This window comes from Sus scrofa, chromosome 9, assembly GCF_000003025.6.
Source record: "Sus scrofa isolate TJ Tabasco breed Duroc chromosome 9, Sscrofa11.1, whole genome shotgun sequence".
NCBI lineage: Eukaryota > Metazoa > Chordata > Mammalia > Artiodactyla > Suidae > Sus > Sus scrofa.
In genome coordinates this window covers 65979625-66003645 of record NC_010451.4, presented here as the reverse complement: position 1 = coordinate 66003645, position 24021 = coordinate 65979625, and the positions used below count along the sequence as shown (strand labels likewise).

Here is a 24021-nt window from a genome sequence, read left to right as displayed (position 1 = left end):
GGGCACCAGTATTTGTAGAATGACTAAGTGATTGGTAAAAGGCCATCAAAGGGGTTGGTGTCCATCAGGACTAAAATTCGTGTCTCAACACTCAGCCCTGTGCTTGCTCTTTATTACCCATGCTTCCTCTTGACAGCCCTAATCTATCTGGATGGCCCCAGCTACCTGGACCCTAGGAATGATGTAGATCTAATTGGGGAAAGGAGACAGGTGATCAGGGGAACTGTCCCCTGGGCCTCATTCTCTTTTCACGGGTAACCCAGAGCCAGAGGGGAGGCTGGGGAGAGAAGAGTGCCAAACCGGCTACCACCTCCTATGACCTTCAAGATTTGGGGAAAGAGATTGGTTTCCTGCATAAGAGTGTCCTCTTCTGCCACAAAGGAGGCAAAGGGCCCCATTCTCCATCCCTAACTCACAATAGAAAGGATCAAAGGATCAGTAGAAGTAGGAAAGTAGGCAGATGCTAAATACAAAATTCAATCCCTGAGGATCTGGTCCTTCTTGATCCTCAGGGCATCCTGAATACACAGCTGGAGGCACCATCCTTCTGGTGCTTGTGAATCCCATCTCTGCCAGTTTCTCACCAGTTGTGTGGTCTTGACAGAATAATACCTCCTTCATAGGAGTGGGCTACCATGAAGCCTCAAGGAGAAATGTTCCTTTCTCCCCACACTCTCCACATTTAAAGGAAGAAGGGGAGCCTACGGATATTCTCATTTCACTCTAAATGACACTCAGAATGGGGATTCTGGACCTGGGGATTCTGCCCCAGGTCTTAAAAACCAAGCCACACCTCATGATCTACCTGGCTCCAAAACCACAGAAAGAAAAACTTAGGTGGGCAGCTATTTACTGGTTTAACAACACAAGTTGTATAGGAGGAGTGTATTGTATTTTTTAAATGTTTCCCGGAGTTCCCATCGTGGCTCAGCAGTAACAAGCCTGACTAGTATCCATGAGGATGCAGGTTCAAACCCTGGCTTTGCTCAGTGGGTTGAGGATCCGGTGTTGCTGTGAGCTGTGGTGTAGCTCAAAGACAAGGCTCAGATCCCACAGGGCTGTGGTATAGGCCAGCCTCTGTGGCTCAGATTCAACCCCTAGCCTGGGAAATTCCATATGCTGTGTGCGTGGCCCTGAAAAGACAAAAAAAAAAACAAACATAGCAATGAATAAATATCTCCTTTTGGCTCTCTCTACCTCCTTCCAACATTTCATAAATTCTACCACATTTTGAGAATTTGGTACTTCTACTCAGCCCTAGAAGCCTTCTTTGGTGAAGTACTTTTTGGAACCACATTTTGGGGATACAATTAAGGTTGATCCAACTGAGGAGAGGTGAACTCAAGAACCCTGGAACAGCTCTCCATCAGCCCTTCCTCTTGACTGCAGTCTGTCTCCATCCCATTCCGTCCCTCCTTCCTCCTTATGGCCTTATCCAAGTGGTTAAGTGACTGTATAGATTTCTGCTAGAAAGAAGCAAAGCTCTCAGAACGGAGAAACACGTTGGAGACTTCTAGTACTGTCATATTGCCCCTTGCTAACTGAGAACAGCAAATAGAAGGGGAACAGGTGGCTCTAACCAGGACCAAGAGGTTCTCAGAAGCAAGAGCAGTTTCAGGGGCCCTCAAAGGTTCCGGACCCCAGTAGCGTCAACAGCAGTAGCCTCTCCCCTCCCCCCCTCCGAGTAGCCGCCACTGTTGTCCACTGTTCCTTTGCCTGCCCCTCAGGGGCCCAGGTGGGCGGGGCTCCATTGACACCTTTCCCTGCGGCGCGGAGGGGAGGAGGCGTGGCCGGAGCCAGGGAAGCCAGTGTGGGCGGCCCTGGTTACACGCAGAAGGGAACTGGCCAATGGATGGACACTGGGGGGCGTGGCCAGAGCCTCCGGCTTGGGGCGTTTATAACAACTTGGAATGCGGCGCCTGGTCGTGCGCGCTGGTGTGGCCGTGGGTTCCCGGCCGGGGTGTAAGACGGGTTCCCCAGCTCTACCTCTCCCCGTGCAGCCAATTCCCCCTCTGCCCTCGCTCACCTGCTCGCCATGGAGTCCTTGGCTTTCCCCCGGCGCCTCGGCCCGGGTCCCTCGGCCACCGCTGCCCTGGCAGCGGAGCTTGTTCGGCCTTTGGCCGACGGGCTCCTCAAATCGCCCAAACCCCTGATGAAGAAGCAGGCGGTGAAGCGGCACCACCACAAGCACAACCTGAGACACCGCTACGAGTTCCTGGAGACCCTGGGCAAGGGTACCTACGGGAAAGTGAAGAAGGCTCGGGAGAGCTCGGGGCGCCTGGTAAGTGCACTTCCCTGTCCCGGCGCGCCGTGCCGGGCTCCGGGGCTCTTGGGGTCTCGGGGCTTGGCCGCCAGCGGAGGGTGATGGAGGGTGGGACGAAGGCTAGTGCCTTGCTCCGTGGAGGGGCCCGCATTGTCTTTACTGCACCAAGGTTGCGTATGTGTATGGGTTGCTGGTGGTGTCCGCTGTAGTTCTTCTCTCTGATATTGCAGTGCTAATGGTCATGGACCTGAGAACCCCAACAGCTCAGCATATGATGATTGCCAAATGAGTGAGGCGGGGCGCATAGAGGACGAGGAATAGTGTTCTGTCTTGGGATGAGAAAGCTCCTAAAGAACGAAAATGGGTTTTAAGTGGAATTTTTGCTGGTAACAGACTATCTATCCAATAGACTGGGATGGGAAAGGAAGTAGAAAACACCTGATCTTAGAAGGAGGTTAGTAAAAGTGTGTCGTTGAGTACATGAATGAGGTAACTAATTCCTCAATTAAGTGTGGATAGTTCCGCAGCCCAGCACACTATGGAGATTACCCCCCACACACCACCACCCCATCAGGGGGTGCTAGTGAATTTGACCTTTAGGCCCTTTCCAGCTTTAAGACTGAGTCCAACTTTCATTATGATGGGTTTTTAATTCTGAGAATATGAAACCAAGCTCTGGTGCAAAGTCCACTGTGCGCCTCAGGATACCTTTGGGACTGGGGCCTTTTCAGGTATATGTCTTATTAATTTGGAGGGGGTGTATATATTCTGTGAGCAATTCACTTTATCTCTATGCGCTTGTTTCCCCTTCTGCAAAAATGAAATAAAATAGTCTCAGTCATGGATGCTTATGAGGACCGAATGAGATACAAATATGAATTTAAATTGTTCCTGAGATTGAGAACTGATATTTATATCTGGAAAAGAAGGCCAGCCCTGAAAGGATGGCAAGTTTCACCAAGTTAACAGTGGTTCCCAAACTTGAGTTTATGTACACAGGAATCACATGGGTGCTTGTTTAATAATTCCCTGCTTCCACGCTCAGAGGATTTTACTCAGAAGGTCTGGAAGGGGCCAAATCATCTATATTATAACAAGGCTTTTAGGGCAGGTGGTTTAGGGATTGTTTTGCCAAATCCAGTTGCATGCTGGGTGTGAGATGTGCCTGGATGTGTGTGTGCCCGTGTGTGTGGCCATGGTTTGCCTTATCAGCTATGGCAGCAGTCACCTCCCCAGATTGTTTGCTTTTGCAGCCAGTAGCTGGTTTGAAATTCGAGAAGTCATTTCATTGGCGAAGGAGAGTGGACTCTGGGGAAAGGAGACTGGATTATGGCCCCATCAATAGGACCGAGTATGTTTTTCCTGCTAACGCCTGGCACAGTCCCCAGTTGCCCGCTGCCAGGTTACAGCTATTGGGCAATCATGTACTTCCTGGCTTTCCTTTTCATTCCCTTTCTATAAAGTGTGAGGGCCTCGTCAGGCTCCAGGCTTGAGACTGCTGGGCTCAGGCTTTGTCAGGGGCTCAGCTGGAGGATAACTGCTTGTGGCTTGTGCCTCTTTTGGGGGACAGACTGGATTGGGGGAACTGGGATGGCCTGGAAACTGAGACTGAAGTTCAGAAATCCCACTGAGTTCTTGACCTAGGTCGCTGCATGTGTGTGTGTGTGTGTGTGTGTGAGTGAGAGAGAGAGAGAGAGTGAGGGAGAGAGAAAAAGAGAGATCTCATTGATTCTGGAGTGAGAGAAACCAGCTTTCAGTTTTCAAACCTCATTGGCTGTAGGCAGGGATTCCAGCTCTTATTACATCAGAACAGAGAGAATTCAGAAGGTGCTCTCTGGCCACTTGTACACAGGGAGCCAAGACCAGTAGGAGTGGGAACCTGCCCTAAAGCTCCCTGATCCATAGACGTGCCCCCACCCCACCCCCCGCAACCTTGCCATACTTCTGCTGGGAATCTGCTCAGGGTCTCCCTCCTCCTTGGAGAGCAGCTCCCAACCCTCATGTTTTCTCAGTCTGGGGAGGAGTCCTCTTCTCCACCCCACCCCCATTCCTGCCTCTTCACTCTTCTCCCTGAAGAGGGACCCACCTGGTGCCTTGGGATCTTCAGTGGGGGACGGGGTGTGGGAGCAGCCCACCACCTCCCTCAAAGTGAACGGAGGTTGTTGAGGGGGGACTAGGTTCAGAGGAAAGCCTGCGGGGTGGGGTGTCTTCCATCCCATTTTCTCTCCGCTACATTTCCTATCCCCAGCCTTGCCCAGATGAGATTATCAGGGGCAGATGGGATTGTCTAGAGGGAGGGGCGGGCGGGCAGGACTAATGGCTGCTCCAGGAGGGCATTAAAGGAAAAACAAATATTTGCTCTGGATCTGCTAGCTCGGAGGACGTTCCTGGTATCCAGATGACATTTCCTCTTGTGATTCTTGTAGCTCTCCTGACCACGCCTCCCCCCTCAAACGAAAAACACCTGCTGGGGTCCCTGCAGTGGTGGAGTCTACAAAGGCCTTTAGGATGGTCTGCCTGGAATTCTTTTTTTTTTTTTTTTTTGGTCTTTCTGCCATTTCTTGCACCACTCCCGCGGCATGTGGAGGTTCCCAGGCTAGGGGTCAAATCGGAGCTGTAGCCACTGGCCTACACCACAGCCACAGCAACATGGGATCCGAGCTGCATCTGCAACCTACACCACAGCTCATGGCAACGCCAGATCCTGAACCCACTGAGCAACACCAGGAATCGAACCCAAAACCTCATGGTTCCTAGTCAGATTCGTTAACCACTGAGCCACAACGGGAACTCCTGCCTGTTATTCTTACCTCCACAAGGAGCATAAGGGGAAGCCAAATGGGCAGGGGTGCTACTGTCTCATTTATACATTGGATGGCTACATGGGATTTTAGAATGTTTGAGAATGACTGAGAGTCTGCTTCCCTCATTGACAGATGGGAAAACTGAGGCCAGGGAAGGCAGGTGACTTGTCCTATGGCTGGTGAATGGCAAGCCTGCAACCTAAGCTGCTGACTTGAGCACCGCAGGCACTAGATGACCAACACCGAGTCTGGGAGTTGGCTTTGAGCTGAGCCCAGGCTTGCCAGTGTGCTTTGTCATTCCAACAGACTGCCTTTCCCAGAGCTCCAGGCACGCTGAGGGTGGGAGGAGCCACAGGGAACAGCCCCCACCCCCACATGCACACTGACTCTCTTGAGGGATCCTGAGTGGGTGAACTATACAGTACATTAGAGGCTCAGACTTTGTCAGGAAGACTGCTCAGCTCAGCATCAGCGTGCAAGCCGTCCAAATCCTGGCTCTCCTGCTCCGTAGCCTTGTGACCTGTCCATATCTCAGTTTCCTCATCTGTAAAGTGGGGATTATAATAATTCCTACCTCGTGGGGTTCTCATAGGATTAAATAAGATAACATATGCAAGTACTCAGCATAGTAACTGACACACAGGTTTATGACCCCGGCAAGGCTGGCTTTGTCGAGGTGCTACCCTCCCTCTTTGGGTGGGGTGAGGTAGTGGGAGAGTCCCTCCAGAGTCTGTCCTGCTCTGGACGGTTGAATGGGCCATGCTGGAATTCCCCAAGCCAAACCACTTTGGTCTCTGCTTTGTTCAGAGTTCCAGGCTCTCCTTCAGCTCCTGATCCAGAGAAGAGCTCCTGCCTGGCCAGCAGCCAACAGCCTCTTCTGCATGACGCTGCCCTTGCGGCTTCTCCTGCACCTGCCTGCTCAGTGGCAGGGAGGGAGTCTCCAGCTGCAGGCGACTCTTGTCCTTGGGCTCTTGCTAAACCACACAAGAGGGCTGGACGGGGAAGCGCCTTGCCCAGCGACCTGGCTGAGTGGGAAGGAGGCTGGCAAAGAGGGGGTGGACACTGCATGGGGTTTAGGGGAGGTGGCTCAGACCCCCTTTGAGCTCATTCCTGCTCCCTCCCTGGTTTTCTGGCAGGCTTGGTGAGATGGTGAACCACTCCCACCCCATCAGGGCCATCCCCACTTTGCCAAGCCCAGGCCAGCCCAGCCCAAACTCTCCGTTATCTAAATGGGTCATCCTCCAGCTCCTTGCCCTGCCTCCCAGAGGCAGCTTCTCTTTGAAAGGCCAAAAAAAGAGTCAAGGGTCTTGGCTCCAACTCAGGGCGATAGCCATGACCAGGGATGCCCAGCTGGTACTCTCTCTCCCAGCACCTGAAATGAGTGTCTATAGATCTTTTTCTAAGACCTCTCTGCCATCCTCTGTTGAATCCAGATTATTCTTTTTTTTTTTTTTTTTTTTTTTTTTTTTTGTCTTTTTAGGGCTGCACCTGTGGCATATGGAGATTCCCAGACTTCGGGTCGAATTGGAGCTGTTGCTGCCAGCCTACGCCAGAGCCATAGCAACACCAGGTCCCAGCCATGTCTGTGACCTACATCACAGCTCACGCACGGCAACACTGGATCCTTAACCCACTGAGCGAGGCCAGAGATCGAACCCGAAACCTCATGGTTCCTAGTCAGATTCATTTCTGCTGCACCAAGACGGGATCTCCCAGATTATTCTTGATCTGAGTTCCTGCAGGGCCTGGGGGTTGAGGAGGCAGTGTCTAACTAGTTGAGCCCCAGCACCCATCTCTCCGCCGTGTCTCCATATCTGTAAGTGGGATGAGGGTGGCTAGTGGTACTGCCCAGCCTGGCCCACAGCAGACAGTGGAGGCATTCCCTTCTTCAGAGGTAGGAGGCAGGGAGCTGGAGGCAGGGCAGAGCATCTTTGTAAGGCACTTTTGTCTTCTGAGATGACAGACACTCCTCCGTCTTGGATCCTGACTGCCTTGATGTGTTGGGGGGCCTGGGAAGCGTCACCTTTCTGGCCTTCAGTGTTTGCCATTTGCAAGGCGGAATAGGAAAGTAGCCCTGCTTTCCAGCACTCTGGCCACAGGAGCAAGAAAATCCCTAGGCTAGCATCAATAGGAATTTTGCTCTGGCAGGTTAACACAGGCATAGTATGGGGCCTCCAAACAAGCCCATTATAATAATCCTTGGCTAGCACTTTCCTGGCATAGCACCCATTTCTGAAGAAGCTCAGCAGAGAAGTCTAGAGTTTGGAAGAGAGCTTAAGAGATCCTAACTTGCAAATTCATGAAGGGTTCCTTTCCTTTGGCCTGTGCGCAAACATTTCTCTCTGCCTGGAATGCCCTGGTTGCACACTTCCCCTCACCGAAGGCCTGCCCTAGAGGTAATGGGAATTGGCTTGACCAACCCCACTCTTCCTTCAAAATCTAAAACGAAGTTTTCCCCCAGCGGTGGTTCACCCTGCTCCTCCAGGCAAAGGGAGCTCTCCAGGGCTCCTGGAGCCCCTGGGCAGGCGATGGACCTCCACTGGCATGTTCATTACACTAGACCGGAGCGAGGGTTGGGCTCAGGGACTGTCCAATTTTTGTCCTAATCCCTAGCACCCACCATAGCACCAGACACACAGTAGGCGTTCAGCAAATGTTTAGAGAATAAACGCCTTTTTATTTTTCAGATGAAGACGTTAAAACAAACCAGACCGGTTAACCAGATCACTTAAGTGACTTGTCTTGAGTTGCATAGCTCCAAAGGGGCAAATAAAGATTCGTTACCTGGGCTCTTGACACCCCTCTACGGACCTGGTGGTCACATTTATCTTGTCACTGTTGTGCCTAGGTTTCCTGTTCTTTCTGAATAGGGCAGTCATATGTCTCAACTTGAAAACACTGGAGAGTGAATGGGGCACCATTAATAATTATATGGGGGAGTTCCCACTATGGTGCAGTGGGTTAAGAATCCAACTGCAGAAGTTCCTGTCGTGGCTCAGTGGTTAACAAATCCAACTAGGAACCATAAGGTTGCGGGTTCGATTCCTGGCCTCGCTCAGTGGGTTGGGGATCCAGTGTTGCTGTGAGCTGTGGTGTAGGTCGCAGGTGCGACTCGGATCCTGCGTTGCTGTGGCTGTGGTATAGGCCGGTGGCTACAGCTCTGATTCAACCCCTAGCCTGGGAACCTCCATGTGCCGCAGGAGCGGCCCTAGAAAAAGCAAAAAGACAAAAAAAAAAAAAAAAAAAAAAAGAATCCAACTGCCACAGCTCAGGTTTCTGCGGCAGTGTGAGTTCAATCCCCAGCCCAGCACAGTGGGTTAAAGGATCTGATGTTACTGCAGCTGAGGCATAGGTCACAGCTGCAGCTCAGATTTAATCCCTAGCCAGGAATTCCATATGCCTCATAGTGTGTCCATAAAAAAAATTGTATGGGAAGAACCAGGACGGTTCCCAGGCCCGTGGCCTTTCCTAACTCTGGGTGATCCATTCAGTCACTGCTTTTCGCCTCCTTTCCTCTAGTCACCGTATTTTTATTCTAGAGAATATGGTTGCTCAACTATCTTGAAGAGGAGAACAAAGTTCCCTCAAAATGAGTTCTCATAAACAAGGTTGACTCTCCACCCATTCCTCAGAAGAAAGGCAGAAAATCTCATCTGGGCACCGGTCCCATCAGTCAGGGATCAGCCCAATGGCTTAACCAATAAATATTTATTTGTGTTCACCAGTCAACAGTTGTTGAATGCTCTCAGTGCACTGAGCTCCTTCTAAGCCTAAGCTGTTGCTGTATCTCATGCACTTTGACAGGCTCATCAGCAGATAGTTCAAGCCTTTCCAGTAAGACTGGGACAGTGGCCCAGCCCCACCAAGGCAGTGGCACCTACTCTTCTTGTCTGCCACCTGCTTGGTGACTTGGTGGCGGCATGATGACCTTAACTTGTTTCTTTCCTGGCAAGTGCCAGCCAAGCTGTGGTCTCCTAAGACCTAACACAAAGGGGGTGGGGTGGGGCAGTGGTCCTTGACCTTGTCCTCTGAGGCCTGAGCCTGAGCTTGCAGGAGGATGGAACTGTCCATTGAGGATGAACAATTGTGATTTAAAATCATTGGCTTCCACAGAGTTCCCGTTGTGACTCAGTGGTAAATGAACCAGACTGGTATCCATGAGGATGCAGGTTCAATCCCTGGCCCCATTCAATGGGTTAAGGATCTGGCATTGCCATGAGCTGTAGTCACAGGCTTTGGCTTGGATCCTGTGTTGCTGTGACTGTGGCATAGGCTGGCAGCTGCAGCTCTGATTAGACTCCTAGCCTGGAACTTCCTTATGCCAAGAATACGGCCCTAAAAAGATGAAAACAAAACAAACAAAAAAAAACCAACCAAAATAATAAAAATAAAATAAAATAAAATCATAAGCTTCCAGAGTTGAAAGAAAGGGATCTCAGGGTTCAACCTGTATACTCTCTACCCACGCAGGGACTCGTAGCATTTCACAGAGCCCTTTATTTGTTTTGAAACCTCATTTCTTTTCGTCCTTGTCTCCTTTAGAGCTATGCCCCCTAGCCTATGATGATTTATCTCATTGTATATGTTTATGTGTACACAACTGTACATCCAAGATATGCCTTGTGTTTGCATACTTGTGTATTTTAGGCTCTTAAATATTTGTTTCATTATCTAGGTATGTGTTTTATATGGTGTTTTGTTTTTTTTTTTTACTGTCTATTAATTCAATTTTTATGGCCCTTTATCTGAAGAGCTCATGGTATTTTATCTATTGTCTGGTTTTTAAAACAAAGAATTTTTAAAAGAAAGAATTTAGAAAGAACTAGTCCGTAAAATCTGCCCTTCAGGGAGAGAAAAATGTATGGAAAGTTGTTGGGGAACCAAGCTCCAGGTCAATTCCTCAGAGGTGGGGGAGCATTTAAGCCCCTCCGCCCCATCGCCACCCCCTGTCCGATTCTAAGCCAGGGATTTTTCTGTTTAGCTCTTGGGGTGGTTTGGAACAGAAGGGGTGCGGGGCGTGAAGAGAGCGCCTGGGGTCCAGTCTGGCCCCTGCAGCTGCAAGCGTGGGCCTCTCGGGGGGCTTGCCCAGGAGGTATGGTGACCGTCCCTCCTTGCTGCCATTGTCCTGTCGGCCCCGCGCAGGGGGCGGGAGAGAGCCGGGCCTCCCCTCTTTCAAGGATGCAGCTCCAGGGCAGGAGCGGGGCGGAGGCCACGCCATCCCTGGCCCGTTGCCGGGGTGACCGGGCCCGGGGCATTGTGAGCTGCGCCTCTTACGGGATTACGGCTGTTCCGGCTGTTCCGCATTCTTGTCCGAGGGGGACACAGGCCCACAGGCCCGCAGGCCCGCAGTCCCAGAGCCGGAAGCCTTTGTCTGCCTCCAGAGCCCTCTGAAAGGGGGATTAGACGCCCCGCCCCTTGGGCCCTGGGTTGCTTTTGTGTGTCTCCTTTTGAACCTCGAGGGGAGGCAAACCCTCCTGGGAAATCAATGAGGAGCTGTTTTCCTCCGCCCGCGCCTTCCAAGTTCTCATACCCTGCCCGGCTCTCCTAAAGGCGAAGTCTTGTATTTACCCTTCGTTTTCTCGGTCGGGACCTGTCAGGAACTGACCAGCCCTGGGACGCCGCCCCATCCCCGCCCAGCACCTGATGCCGGCATTGCAGCCCCGTGGCGTGTATATGGTCATTTCACAGAATCAGAGCCGGGAAAGGACCTCGGAAGGCGTAGTCCAGCCTGTTTATGTCACGGAAAAGAAAACTGAGGCCCTGCCCTCGAGAACAGCCACAGAGCCTGGAGGGCCCAGGGCCTCTGACTCCCCACGCAGTGTCTCCCACACACACAATGTACACTGCTGGTCTTCGGCTCCCACGGCTGCAGAAAGCCGCGGAACAGACAAAGGGGCGAGCCGCCTCGTCTCTAAGAGCGCCGCTTCAAACTGCTTCTTGGCAGTTCTTTCTCCACTTCCTTTTGCCTCACCCCACCCTTCCTGAACCCACCACAGATACCAGCCAGAGAGTTGACTCCTTATATGGCTTTTTCACCTTTGCAGACAAAATAACAAAGCCCAGAGAACTCTGTTTAATTGTCTTGTTGGTCTGTTGGTTGGAGAAGAGACATCACAGACCTTGACTGAAGAAACTGGCACTTTTCAAATGACCTTTTTGGGTGATATTGTGTGTGTGCACTCAGTAAAACATATATAAGCTAAAATTTACCATTTCAATCATTGTAAGGGGACAATTCAGTACATTCAGAGTGTGGTACGGCATCACCACTATGCATCTTCAAACCCTTTTCATCATAACCCTTTTCATCATCTCAGAGGGAGGCTCTGTATGCATTAAACAATAACCCCCTACCTCCCCACCCCCAGCCCTCGTAGCCACTCTTCTTTCTGTCCAACGCATTTGCCTATTCTAGTTACTTCCTATAAGTAGCATTGTACAATACTTGTCCTTGTGTGTCTGGCTTTTTTCACTGAGCGCAAAGTTTTCAAGGTTCATCCACATGGGGCTTATATCAATACTTCATTCCCTTTTATGGCTGATTAATATTCCATTGTATGAATAAACCATATCTTGTCTGAGCAGTCATCTGTTCATGGATATTTGGGTTATTTTCCACCTTTTAGCCAGAGAGGGTTTGTAGCAAATGAGAATGCTGTGGCAGAAAAAATACCAGACACAGGATCGGGTGGTCAGTTGTGCAACCCAGCCTGTGCCAGTGAGTGACTGTGTGACTTTGAACAGGTCGTTTAGCCTCTCTAGGAACCAGCTTCCTCACCTGGAAGTGGGGGTGACGAGGCCTTCCATGTCTACCTCCCCAGAGTGGTTGCAAGGGCCAGTTCATTGTCCGCTGCAACCAATGATTATTTGGTCAGCGCCTACTGTGTGCCAGGTGCTGTGCTCAGCATCCGGTGGATTTCCTGTCGTGGCTCAGTGGTTTAATGAACCCAACTAGCATCCATGAGGACTGGGGTTCAATCCCTGGCCTTGCTCAGTGGCTTGAGGATCCAGCGTTGCTGTGAGCTGTGGTGTAGGTGGCAGACACTGCTCGGGTGGTATAGGCCGGCAGCTGTAGCTCTGATTCGACCCCTATCCTGGGAACTTCCAGGGGCCTAAAAAGACAAAAAAAGAAAGAAATAAAAATAATAGCCCTATCCTTTCCTGGCAGTGGAGTATGCAAATTTGCTTTGAATCATAAAGCTTTAAAAATTCAGCTTGTTATCTACCTTCTTCACTCTGAATAAGGTCATTGCTCCCTCCTCCTTCCTGCTCCATAAACTGCACCTGACTCAGGGGAGGCCTTTCTCTACGGAGGGTGCTCTCCAGCTTCTCTGCCACCCACCCCAGTGAAGGATGGAGAGGCTTCTCTGTGTGCGTCCTGTGGCCTTTGTAGCATCTGCAAGGCAGATCACCAGGGTCAGGGCTCCCAGAGCGTCCTCAGCGACACCTTTACCTGCCAGACCTCACTCTCCTGCATTCTCTGTTCTCAGGTGGCCATCAAGTCAATCCGGAAAGACAGAATCAAAGATGAGCAAGATCTGATGCACATTCGGCGAGAGATTGAGATCATGTCGTCACTCAACCACCCCCACATCATTGCCATCCATGAAGGTACAGAGGCAGAGCATTAGAAGTTGAACTCGAAGCTGAGTATGCGTGTGTGTGCGTGCGTGCGCACGTGCAGTCAGAACAGATGATCCAAAGAAATAAAAAAGACACAGGTTTTAGGGTTTGGCAAAAGCTGGGTTTGAAACCCAGCATTATGACTTCGGGCAACTAATTTAACGTAGTCTCTGGGCCTCAGTTCCTCATTTGTACAATGGGATAATCCCTCCTGTATCACAAGGTTGTTGGAACTTAAATATCACCCAGTGCTCAGCTCATGGGGGGAATTCCACAGATTGTAGGCATTTTTGTTGTTAGGTCTTCTTTTTTCTTTTCTTTTCTTTTTTTTTTTGGCTGCAACTGCAGCATGTGGAAGTTCCTGGGCCCGGGATTGAACCTACATCAAAGTTGCAGCCTGTGTCACGGTCAAGTCAGATCCTTAACTCATGTGGGAACTTCCTGTTAGTTCTTCTATACTTGAATGCTGCCTCCCTAAACCAAGGAGATCCTAGGAGGCTGGGGGAGGCTGAAACATATAGAGGCTTACACCTGCCTCAGGTGCGTGCGTGGGTGCTATTTTTCTTTTTCTTTTTTTCTTTTTTCTTTTTGGTCTTTTTCTAGGGCCGCATCCTCTGCATATGGAGGTTCCCAGGCAAGGGGTCAAATCGGAGCTACAGCTGCCGGCCTACGCCACAACCACTGCAACGCAGGATCCACTGAGCAAGGCCAGGGATCGAATTTGCAACCTCATGGTTCCTAGTCGGATTCGTTAACCACTGAGCCATGATGGGAACTCCCTATGTTTCTTCGTACATCCCAAGAGCCAGGCCTCCTGTCCTCTGAATCATTCCCACGGGGCTGGCTCCTACCTCTCCGCATCTTTCAGCCTCCTCTCTCTCTGACATCAGTGCTGCCTTTCTACTCCAGCTGCCCTGTTCCCTGTGACCCCGACAGAAAAGTGAGCAAGAGAGGGTGAGGAGGAAAAAGGAGAGGCAGCCTCCCACACACCTGTCTGATTCCAGCTTTTACATAATATCAGTTAGACAGGAAGCAGGGAAGGGCAGAGGAGCAGCAGGAGGGAGAGGAGGGAGCCTATGGCTTCGCCTTCAGTCTGAATATTCCTGGTGGGAAGAAAGAGAGGTCTCCTCTCTTGTGTTCTGTTTAGAGGAAGCCTAAGGGCAGAGCCACTGAAGTGACCCCATGGTCTGAGCCTGTCCCACAAGAAGCCCAGGCAAGTGGCTGAGAAAACTAATTGTGTATCTCCAAGTATCCCCCTCACTCGCTCCCTGAAGAATAGGCAGATGGCAGAGTATGGGTTAAGCCAAACTTGGTGATTGGGCTGTGTGTGCGCGTGTATGCGTGCATTCTTCCCCACACGCATATCTCGGGCTAAGGCTGAGAATTGAGCTTTGCTGCTTAGGATGTAACTTCTACCTACTGCACCTTCAGATTCAGCAGATGCTGGGGCATCACAGTTACTGTGTATCTGGCAGGGCTCCCCCAGATCCATCCCGTCCACAGCCTTCAAGAGATAGGGACTGGGGGCTCCAGTCCCCGAAACTGATCTTTAACCTAGCTGCCCTCCAGAATGTGCCCTGGCTGGCTCCTGACCCCCAGTGTCATGGCACAAAGTTTGCACACACCCTACAGCGATTTAGAGAACCAGAGGGGTGGAGCCTCAGCTAGGCACCCCTGGGCCCCCATGCTCCCCTGGGGAAAAGCACAGTCCTCTTGGCCATGGATCCAGTTGCCTGGGAGCTAGGACTCCTCTTGGGAGAAGGCTCCTCTCTCAGCCCCTGCTTACAGGCTAGACAGTTGCTCTGGAGCTGGCTGAGCAAGCCAAACTCATAGGACCCGTTTGACACAAAGATGCAATGTCATAGACATGCATGTTTGGACACACACCCAGCTGAAGGGCCAGTTTGGTAAACCAGCCATTCCCTACTTTTCCAGGAGGCAAGACACGACCTGAGGTGGCAGAAGGGCCCCACCCACACATGGAGATGAGCCAGCTAGAGTAGGCTGACTGCCAGGAGTCCAGCCAATTAATCATGAAATATTTATTGATTGTTTCTGCATACAAGGCCCCAGCCAGGATCCTCTAGAAAGAGATATTAAGGGTGATGACTAGCTCAGCACTCCACAGTACTTTACAGTTTACAGACTACTTTTATATACTTTTATCCCTCTTCTGATCCTTAAGACAAGGCATTATTGTAGGCATTATTTTTCAGCTTTACGCATAAGGATGCTGAGAATAAATATATCAGTAGGTACCCTCTGCTGAGCGCGTGCGTGTGTATCAGACCTTACACTAGCTTGCTCAGCCAGCCTGAGAGCTGTCACTCACCTTTCTCTATTTCCCACCCCAGTCCTGTGAGGTTGCTGTGATTATCCCTCATCAAATGAGGAAAATGAGGCCCAGTGGTTGAATAACTGCCCACAGGCACGTACCTAGTAAGTGATGGGGCCAGGATTCAAATCCCAGACCTATGTTCTTACTCATGTAGCTAGAAGAGATTTGCCCAAAGTCACAAGGTGAAAAAGTACTGGATTCCAAACAAGACAGCCTGACATTTCCTAGGCATCCAGCGATGTCTCGGAATTTATAGGGTAGGTTTTTTTAAAATTTTATTGATGTAATTCATTTACAATGTGGTGGAGTTTCAGGTGTATAGCAAAGTGAATACATACATATGCATATTATGTATATATATACATATGTATATTCAAGTTCTTTTCCATTATAGGTTATTATAAGGTATTGAGTGTAGTTCCCTGTGCTATACAGTGGGTCCTTGCTGGTTATCTATTTTATATGTAGTAGTATGTATATTTTAATCCCAAACTTCTAATTTATCCTTACCCCACCCCTTCCCCATTTGGTAACTGTGTTTGTTTTCTATGTCTGTGGGTGGGTCTATTTCTGTTTTGTTTTCTTGAGTTTTTTGTCTTTTGTCTTTTTAGGGTCTCACCCAGGACATATGGAGGTTCCCAGACTAGGGGTCGAATTGGAGCTGCAGCTGCCAGCCTTCACCACAACCACAGCAACTCAGGATCCAAGCCACATCTGTGACCTACACCATAGCTCACGGCAACGCCAGATCCTTAACCCACTGAGCAAGGCCAGGGATCGAACCCGAGACCTCATGAATCCTAGTCAGGTTTGTTAACCACTGAGCCACAACAGGAACTCTGTCTATTACTGTTTTGTAAATAAATTCATTTGTGTCATTTTTTTAGATTCCATATTATCATACTATATTTATCTTTAACTTTCTTCACTTAGTATGATAATCTCTAAGTGCTGGGTAGGTTTTGGGTTTGTTTGTTTGCTTGTTTTTTGGCTGTACCTTCACCAAGTGAAAGTTCCCAGGCCAGAGATCAAACCCACGCCACAGCAGCGATCCAAGCCACTGTAGTGACAATGCGAGATCCTTAACCCACTGCACCACAGAACTCCAAGTGCAGGGTAGTTTTAAGAATCCCTGTGTAACTGAGGAGTTCTTATTGTGGTCCAGCAGGTTAAGAATCCAACTAATACCCATGAGGATGCAGGTTCTATCACTGGCCTTGCTCAATGCATTAAGGATCCTGTGTTGCATTATGGTTGAGGCTTGGATCTGGTGTTGCTATGGCTGTGGTGAGGGCTGGCAGCTGCAGCTCCAGTTCAGCCCCTAGCCTGGGAACTTCTGTATGCCAAGGGTGAGGCCCTAAAAGGAGAAAAAAAAAAAAAAAGAATCCTTGTATAACTGAGTCACTTTGCCGTACAGCAGAAATTGGCACCACATTGTAAATCGAACTATAATTTTAATAAGCAAATTAAAAGATAAATAGGGGTGTTTCCGTCATGGCGCAGTGGTTAACGAATCCGACTAGGAACCGTGGGGTTGCGGGTTCAATCCCTGGCCTTGCTCAGTGGGTTAAGGATCCAGCGTTGCCACGAGCTGTGGTGTAGGTTGCAGACACAGCTCGGATCTCACATTGCTGTGGCTGTGGTGTAGGTCGGTGGCTACAGCTCCAATTTGACTCCTAGCCTGGGACCCTCCATATGCTGCTGGTGCAGCCCTAAAAAGGACACAAAGACCAAAAAAAAAAAAAAAAAAAAAAAAAGAAAAGAAATAAAAGATAAATAAATAGAAATAGTGGTGCCTAAGCTACACACAACACAAAAATCCTCTAAAGCCTGAACTTTCAAGGAGAGGGAGGATAAGCCAGTCCCCTTGGCTTTAACTCGTTGCCACTGGAAGGTGTGGGACGTCACAGGCCGCCGTCTTGCCCCTGAATGGATTTCTCTGCAGGGAGGTCCTATCTGGTTTGGGGCCAGGGAGGCGTATGTGGTCCCCAGTGGGGGGCAGTGCACTCTGGAGGGGCCTGACATTCCTGTCCTGCTGTGCCCCAGTATTTGAAAACAGCAGCAAGATCGTGATTGTCATGGAGTACGCCAGCCGGGGGGACCTGTACGACTACATCATCGAGCGGCAGCGGCTCAGCGAGCGCGAGGCCCGCCATTTCTTCCGGCAGATCGTCTCCGCTGTGCACTACTGCCACCAGGTGAGCAGCCACCTGCCCGGCCCTGGGCTGAGGGGGTGGCCCCTGGGCTTAGGGGCTGGTTTGCACCAGAGAGATTCCACGATTCATCCAGGATCACACAGGGAGACAGAGCAGAGGCAAGACTCCGTTCTGGACTCAGCCCAGGGCATGTTGGTGTCTCTAGCTTTGCGTCTCTTGACCGGGGGTGGAAGGACTCACAGTTTGTTATATGAGGTGCCAGTAAAGATGGGCATCCCGGGCCACCTGCACTCACCCCCATGCAGCCCCCTTTGTGTTCACGTCACTGTCCAGATAGGTCCTCATGTCCTTCTCTCCTTGGCGACCTTCCCCTGACCCTCCTCGTTCCCTCTTTCAGAATGGAGTTGTCCATCGGGATCTCAAGCTGGAGAACATCCTCCTAGATGCCAATGGAAATATCAAGGTGAGCCCTACTTCTTGTTTAAAGCTGCCCACACCCCTCCCCAGCCTGTCTGCACTGTCCCTAGCCAAGCATCTCTAAGCCTCTAGCACTTTTCGAGAAGGAGCTGAGAAAAGCTCAGACATTTATATTGGTACTGGAAGGGACCTTGGCCATCATCCATTCCAGCACCTCATTCCTTGGATTGAAAACTGAGGGCTGAAGATAAGGGATGACCTGCGCAAGGTCCCGTGGCTAATGAGTGGCTGCGCCTGAGTTATAACCAAAGTCTTCGGACTCCCTGACCAGTGTTCTTGATGTCACAAGGCTGACGGGAATCTAGATCTAGGGTTGGCATCTGCTTGCAACCTTGGGGCTGGCCAGGAGAGGCCACGGCTTGAGTTCTCCCCACCTGCCCGCATGTACATACACACATGCGTGCGCACTTGAATCTGCTGCCATCAGGCAGCCCTTCAGAACCTTCCACTCCAGCGCCAGCTCCCTGCAGCTGCCAAATTCCCATGCCTACGTCGTTTAACTTTGCCCTGAGACGTTCACGTTGATGTGATAAACTCAGATCCCAGGGCTGGAAGGGGGAGTTGGTAAGGGCCAGCCGCCGCCGGACCTGGGAGGGCTTTGACTCTGCACTTGGACCTTTCTCAGAATCTTCCCGAACCCAGGTCATCGTCCCTTCCTCAGTGGCCCCTGACCTGTGCCCTGAGGTACCATGGCACTGAGTTCTTTCTCCTTAGCCATTCCTGGACTAGGTGGGGCTCGCTTTGATGCTGACCTGGGGGAGGGAACCAGAGCCAGTAAACCCACACCACCCAGGCAGGCACGAACGTTCTCATGGGCACAAATCATCTGCCTCGTTATGGGCTTCAACTGGCAACTGCTTGATAAGAGGCCAATAAAACCATAAATGAAGGAGCCAGAGTTCATAAACAGCCCCTCCCCACCCAGGGCACACATAGCTCTCTGCTGAGAGTGATGACGTCCAGAGCAGAAGGGCATTGACCTCAGTCTCAGGAGAGCTGGGGGAAGGGGCTCTCCAAGGAGCAAGAAGATGGGCTTAAGGCCCTCTATCCCTGGCTATCAGAGGGCTCAGGAAGTGCTGTAGGAAGGTTCCTTCTCCTGAGCTGTAACCATGGCCATAGCCTTTGTTCTGCCTTCCCCATTGCTTTTCGACCCCAGTCCTGCCATCATGTTCCTGCCCGGCTGTGGGCAGAGAGATGAGTCCTTTGCTGGGAAAGGCAGCCCAAGCCCACGTCATGGGGTAGCTTGCTTCTGAGGTCCATGGCATTGGCATGAGACGTTGGCTCTCCCCCTCCCACTGGTAGACCCTTCCTTTGGTCAAGAAGTGGCCATTAGTCTCATCCATCAGCCATACCTGTGCTGGGAGCTTCAGGATGGGTCGGGACAGGAGGTCAACACAGGGTGCCTATTGTTGTGGCAACATGAGGAGACAGAACTGACAAGCAGGGGCCACCATGAGCCATTGGAGGTTGTAGGGCTTCGTGGGAGGAGATCTCGGGGCAATGGAAGGCTTGCTGGGGAGGTGGGCTGGCTGGTGCTTAGGCAGGAGAGTGCCTCCCTGGTGTGCAGGACACCCTGAGCAAAGGGACCTGAGGAGCAGAAAGGACCCAGGAGCCCCCATACCTCTGCCTAGGCGCTCCTCGCTGACACAGCCTTCACAAGCTCTTTCTTCCAGGGCCTGGGCTGTGTTGGTGGTGCCCAGTATGGGGTAGGGGGCATGGGTACCCTTTCTGCTGGAGCCTGGGTTTCCTTGGGGTCTGGAGAAGGGATGGGCCGGGAGCTACAGGACAACCCAGGCCTTGGTGTGACCCCTGCCCATGTTTAACCCTATCCTGCAGATCGCAGATTTTGGCCTCTCCAACCTCTATCACCAAGGCAAGTTCCTGCAGACGTTCTGTGGAAGCCCCCTCTATGCCTCGCCAGAGATTGTCAATGGGAAGCCCTACATGGGCCCAGAGGTGAGTGTGTGCCCTGCCTCAGCCCTTTCCTGGCTCCAATCCTGGCTAGTTTTCTGGTTATTCCTTTCCTCGGAGCACAAAACTTGCCTCTCTGCTAAAGTAGCGCTTGGCCCCTCTCTAGCCAATACGGCAAAACTGGAAGGAGAGCTTGTCTCCTGAACCCCATTCTGGTTCTGTGCCCATCACCCATCACATTCCCCTTACCTTTCCCAGCCCCCAGCCAGCCATCCTGGACGGGTGGTATCTGTGCCAGCCACCCACTCTGACCCAGAAGGGATGACCTTGTCATTGACCTTGTGTTTGTGGCTCCCTTTCCCAGGGGAGGCAATTGACAACAGCACTCCCCATGAACCTTCTGCAGTGTCACCCTCCCTGCCCCTGGGTATAGAAGGAGGTGGGGGCAGATTCCGTTGTGGCACAGCAGAAACAAATCAAACTAGGAACCATGAGGTTGCAGGTTCGATCCCTGGTTATCCTAGCAGGTTAAGGATCCGGCATTGCCGTGATCTGTGGTGTAGGTCACAGATGTGGCTCTGATCCCTCATTGCTGTGGCTGTGGTGTAGGCCGGCAGCTGTAGCTCCCATTCAACCCCTAGCCTGGGAACCTCCATATGTGGGAGCTGAGGCCCGAAAAAGAAAAGCAGGAGATGGTCCTCAGATCCATGGGCTCTGACTTCACGTGGGCCCCCCCTTTCTCCATGGTTTTGAAGGCGAGGCTGGAAACCCTCCAGCCTGTGACATGAGGACACCCTGGCTGATTTTCCCTCCCTCTCTCTCCCCCTCAGGTGGATAGCTGGTCCCTGGGTGTTCTCCTGTACATCCTGGTGCATGGCTCCATGCCCTTTGATGGGCAGGACCATAAGACGCTAGTGAAACAGATCAGCAATGGGGCCTACAGGCAGCCACCTAAACCCTCTGGTAAGTGAGAAGCATGGGTGTTCTCATCTAGGCCCTGGGTGTCCTTTTAATTCCCGAGGCAGAGATTAAGCAGTGACGGTAAAGTGAGGCGGGCAACCCGCTGTAGATGAGGGTAATTTCCACCCCATCTCCTACCGTCATCTCTGCCTCTTGTGTCTGTGACCTCCAAGGAAGGGAAGAGACCTCTTCCTTCCTTTATGGGCATGCTTTATTATATTTGGAAGTACTACCTAAGGTCTAACTTAGATCCTCTTTGCTGCAACTGTCTCGTTTCCTACTGCTTTTGTCCTTGCTCTTAGAAATCTTTTTGTCTTTTCAAATATGACATAGAAGGCAAAAAGGAGGGTGTAAGAACCTTGGTTTACTCTTGGGCAGTCCCTACCCTCAGAGGGTTGCATTTCATTGGCGCAAAGGAGGATACACAGTAACATAAAAACATGGGTAATGGGGAGTTCCCATCATGGTAGCTTGGAGGAAATGAACTGATTAGTATCCATGAGGACGCAGGCTCTATCCCAGGCCTTGTTCAGTGGGCTAAGGATCCGGCATTGCCGTGAGCTGTGGTGTAGGTCACAGATGAGGCTCGGATCTGGTATTGCTATGGCTGTGGGGTAGGCTGCAGCTGCAGCTCCAATTTGACCCCTAGCCTGGGAACCTCCATATGCTGCGAGTGCCCTAAACAGACAAAAGAAAAATTAAAAAGTTAGAAAAACATGGATAATAAGGGGACCATGGTCCTGAGGGTCCTGGGATGGAAGAGGAAATTGGCAGAGTCAATCCAGGAAAGCTAGAGGCCGTGGGGAGCTAGCCAGGGCTGTGGCTTGTATGGACCCTTAGGTGGGAGTGGTGTATCTGACCCAGGAGTGAGCACAGATGGGGGTAAACCAGTGATGAGGGCTGCGGGTGCCCATACATAAGCCTACATCTTTCTTCTTCTAGACGCCTGTGGCCTGATCCGGTGGCTGTTAATGGTGAACCCTACCCGCCGGGCCACCCTGGAGGATGTGGCCAGTCACTGGTGGGTCAACTGGGGCTACGCCACCCGTGTCGGGGAGCAGGAGGCTCTGCACGAGGGAGGTCACCCAAGCAGCGACTCTGGCCGGGCCTCCATGGCTGACTGGCTCCGGCGGTCCTCCCGTCCCCTCCTGGAGAACGGGGCCAAGGTCTGCAGCTTCTTCAAGCAGCACGCACCGGGAGCAGGGAGCCTCACCCCTGGCCTGGAGCGCCAGCATTCGCTCAAGAAGTCCCGCAAAGAGAATGACATGGCCCAGACTCTCCAGGGGGACCCAGCTGCTGATGCGTCCCCTCGCCCTGGCAGGGGCAACCTCAAGCTGCCTAAAGGCATTCTCAAGAAGAAGGCATCGACCTCCTCGGAGGGGGCGAGGGAGGGCCCTGAGCTCAGCCCAGTCCCTGCAGGCCCGGGACAGGCTGCCCCCCTGCTCCCCAAGAAGGGCATCCTCAAGAAGTCTCGCCAGCGGGAATCTGGCTACTACTCCTCTCCTGAACCCAGTGAGTCTGGGGAGCTCCTGGATGCAGGGGACGTGTTTGTGAGCGGGGACGCCGTGGAACACAAGCCCCCCGAAGCCTCAGGGCTGCTGCTCCATCGCAAGGGCATCCTCAAACACAACGGCAAGTTCTCCCGCGCAGCCCTGGAACTCACAGCCCCCGCCTTCGGCTCTTTGGATCAACTGGCCTCACCTGGCCCGCCAGCCCGGGCCAGCCGCCCCTCGGGGGCGGTGAGTGAGGACAGCATCCTGTCCTCTGAGTCCTTTGACCAGCTGGACTTGCCCGAACGGCTCCCCGAGCCCCCACTGCGGGGCTGTGTGTCTGTGGACAACCTCATGGGGCTTGAGGAGCCCTCCTCGAGGGCCCGGGAAGCAGGGGCTTGAGGCGCTGGCGACAGGACCCCCGGGGGGAGAGCTGCTTTTCCCTGATGGACTGCCAGGAGGTGACAGAGGCCCACCAACAGGCGCTGGGGGTCTGCACCAGGTTCAGCTGAGGGTGGGGGGCCTCGCCCCATCGGGGCAGGCTTTAAGATGCAGCTGGCTGCACCCTGAGGGGAAACACCTTCTTCCCTCCTGCCTCCCAGGACCAGCGTCTCAGCCCCGAAGGCTGAGATGGTCTGCGCTTGAGCCCTGGGGAGAGCTGATGTGGGAAGCGGGCAGATGAAGTGCATTGAGGGTTCAATGTCTTCAGCCCCGTGGAACCAAGCAGATAGTAGGGCCAAAAAAGTAGAGTAGAAGAGGGGAAGGCCTGTGGCCAAGTCCAGGCTGCATGTTTCTTGTACACACAGTAGGGCCACAGAGATCTGGAAAGAACCCTCTTTTAGGGCCCAGCTCCCTTCTTGCAACAAGTTACATTTTGTCTATGGTGTCTTCCTGCCAATGTGGGGATGGAAATTCCTTCCATAGATGATCCCGCCCCCACCAATCACTGCAACTGGAACACGGCACCCCCTAATGTGCCCAGGGGTGTCCTGGGATGGTCTCTCAAAGTGTGCCCTTCCTTATTTCTCTGAGCAGTAAGAGAACACAACCTCTGTTTCCTCAAAGGTTCTCTCCCCTTTCCCATCCTCCAAACCTGGCCCAAGCCTCCTGAAGTCGCTGCTATGAATCTAAAAGACTTGAAAAGCCTCAGGCTGCTATTGGACTTCATCTCAAGGGGCCCAGACTCCCCTGGACCCCACCTTGGACCTCAAAGACTCTGAACTTCTCTGGCCTCCAAGCTGCTCCTGCTTCTGAGAATGGATGTTTCTGTTTCTCTGGGCTGTCAGGGCCCTAGAATATTCTTATTTATTTTTATGTTTTTAAAAAAGTGAGTCCTATTATTTTCCTTAAGGTGAATACTATGTTCTGGGGAAATCTGTGCCATGTAAGTTTTGGGTCCAGGCACATACATTTGCAGTGATTCCCCACTGATCAAGGGGAAGGGGGGAGCTTTTATAAATCTACATGTCCCATCACACTGTCTGGGGGGTCTCTGGCTTCCTCACTCCATGCCCTGATTCCATGGTCCCTCTTCCCTTCTGTGGCTAGAAAGAACCACCCCATTAAAAACCAGAACGGTGATTGGAAAATAGCCTGTGTGGTTTTGTTCGGGGGAAGTAGGGCGCAGGTCTTCGAATTTTCCTGTAACACATACTCCCCTTGGCTGTCACAGGTAGAAGATAGGGAAGCTCCTTAAGGAAAAAACAGACAACAAAACCCCAGCTCTTAGCTCCAAAAGGCTCCCCAGTATCCCTCCATCAGCAGTTCTGCCCTTGTGAGCACACAGGTGGGAGAGAGCCTGGGTTGAGGGTCTCAATTTTCTCTTGCCTTCAGCGCTAAAGAACTGGGTTTGGGAGTTCCTGTTGGGGCTCAGTGGAAATGAATCTCGCTAGCATTCCTGAGGACTCAGGTTCGATCCCTGGCCTCGCTCAGGGGTAAAGGATCAGGTGTTGTCGTGAGCTGTGGTGTAGATTGCAGACCTGGCTCAGACCTGGCATTG

At 51.8% G+C, this 24021-nt stretch overlaps 1 protein-coding gene across 1 annotated transcript; it reads left to right on the top strand.

The window, feature by feature from the left end:
• NUAK2 (NUAK family kinase 2) lies at positions 1981 to 23611 on the top strand. Its single transcript, XM_003357391.4, is given in 8 exon segments — positions 1981 to 2281; positions 12558 to 12678; positions 17075 to 17226; positions 17582 to 17647; positions 19498 to 19617; positions 20403 to 20535; positions 21475 to 22395; positions 22398 to 23611. Coding segments are annotated over 8 exon segments (1896 nt in total). The 5' UTR covers positions 1981 to 2035; the 3' UTR covers positions 22535 to 23611.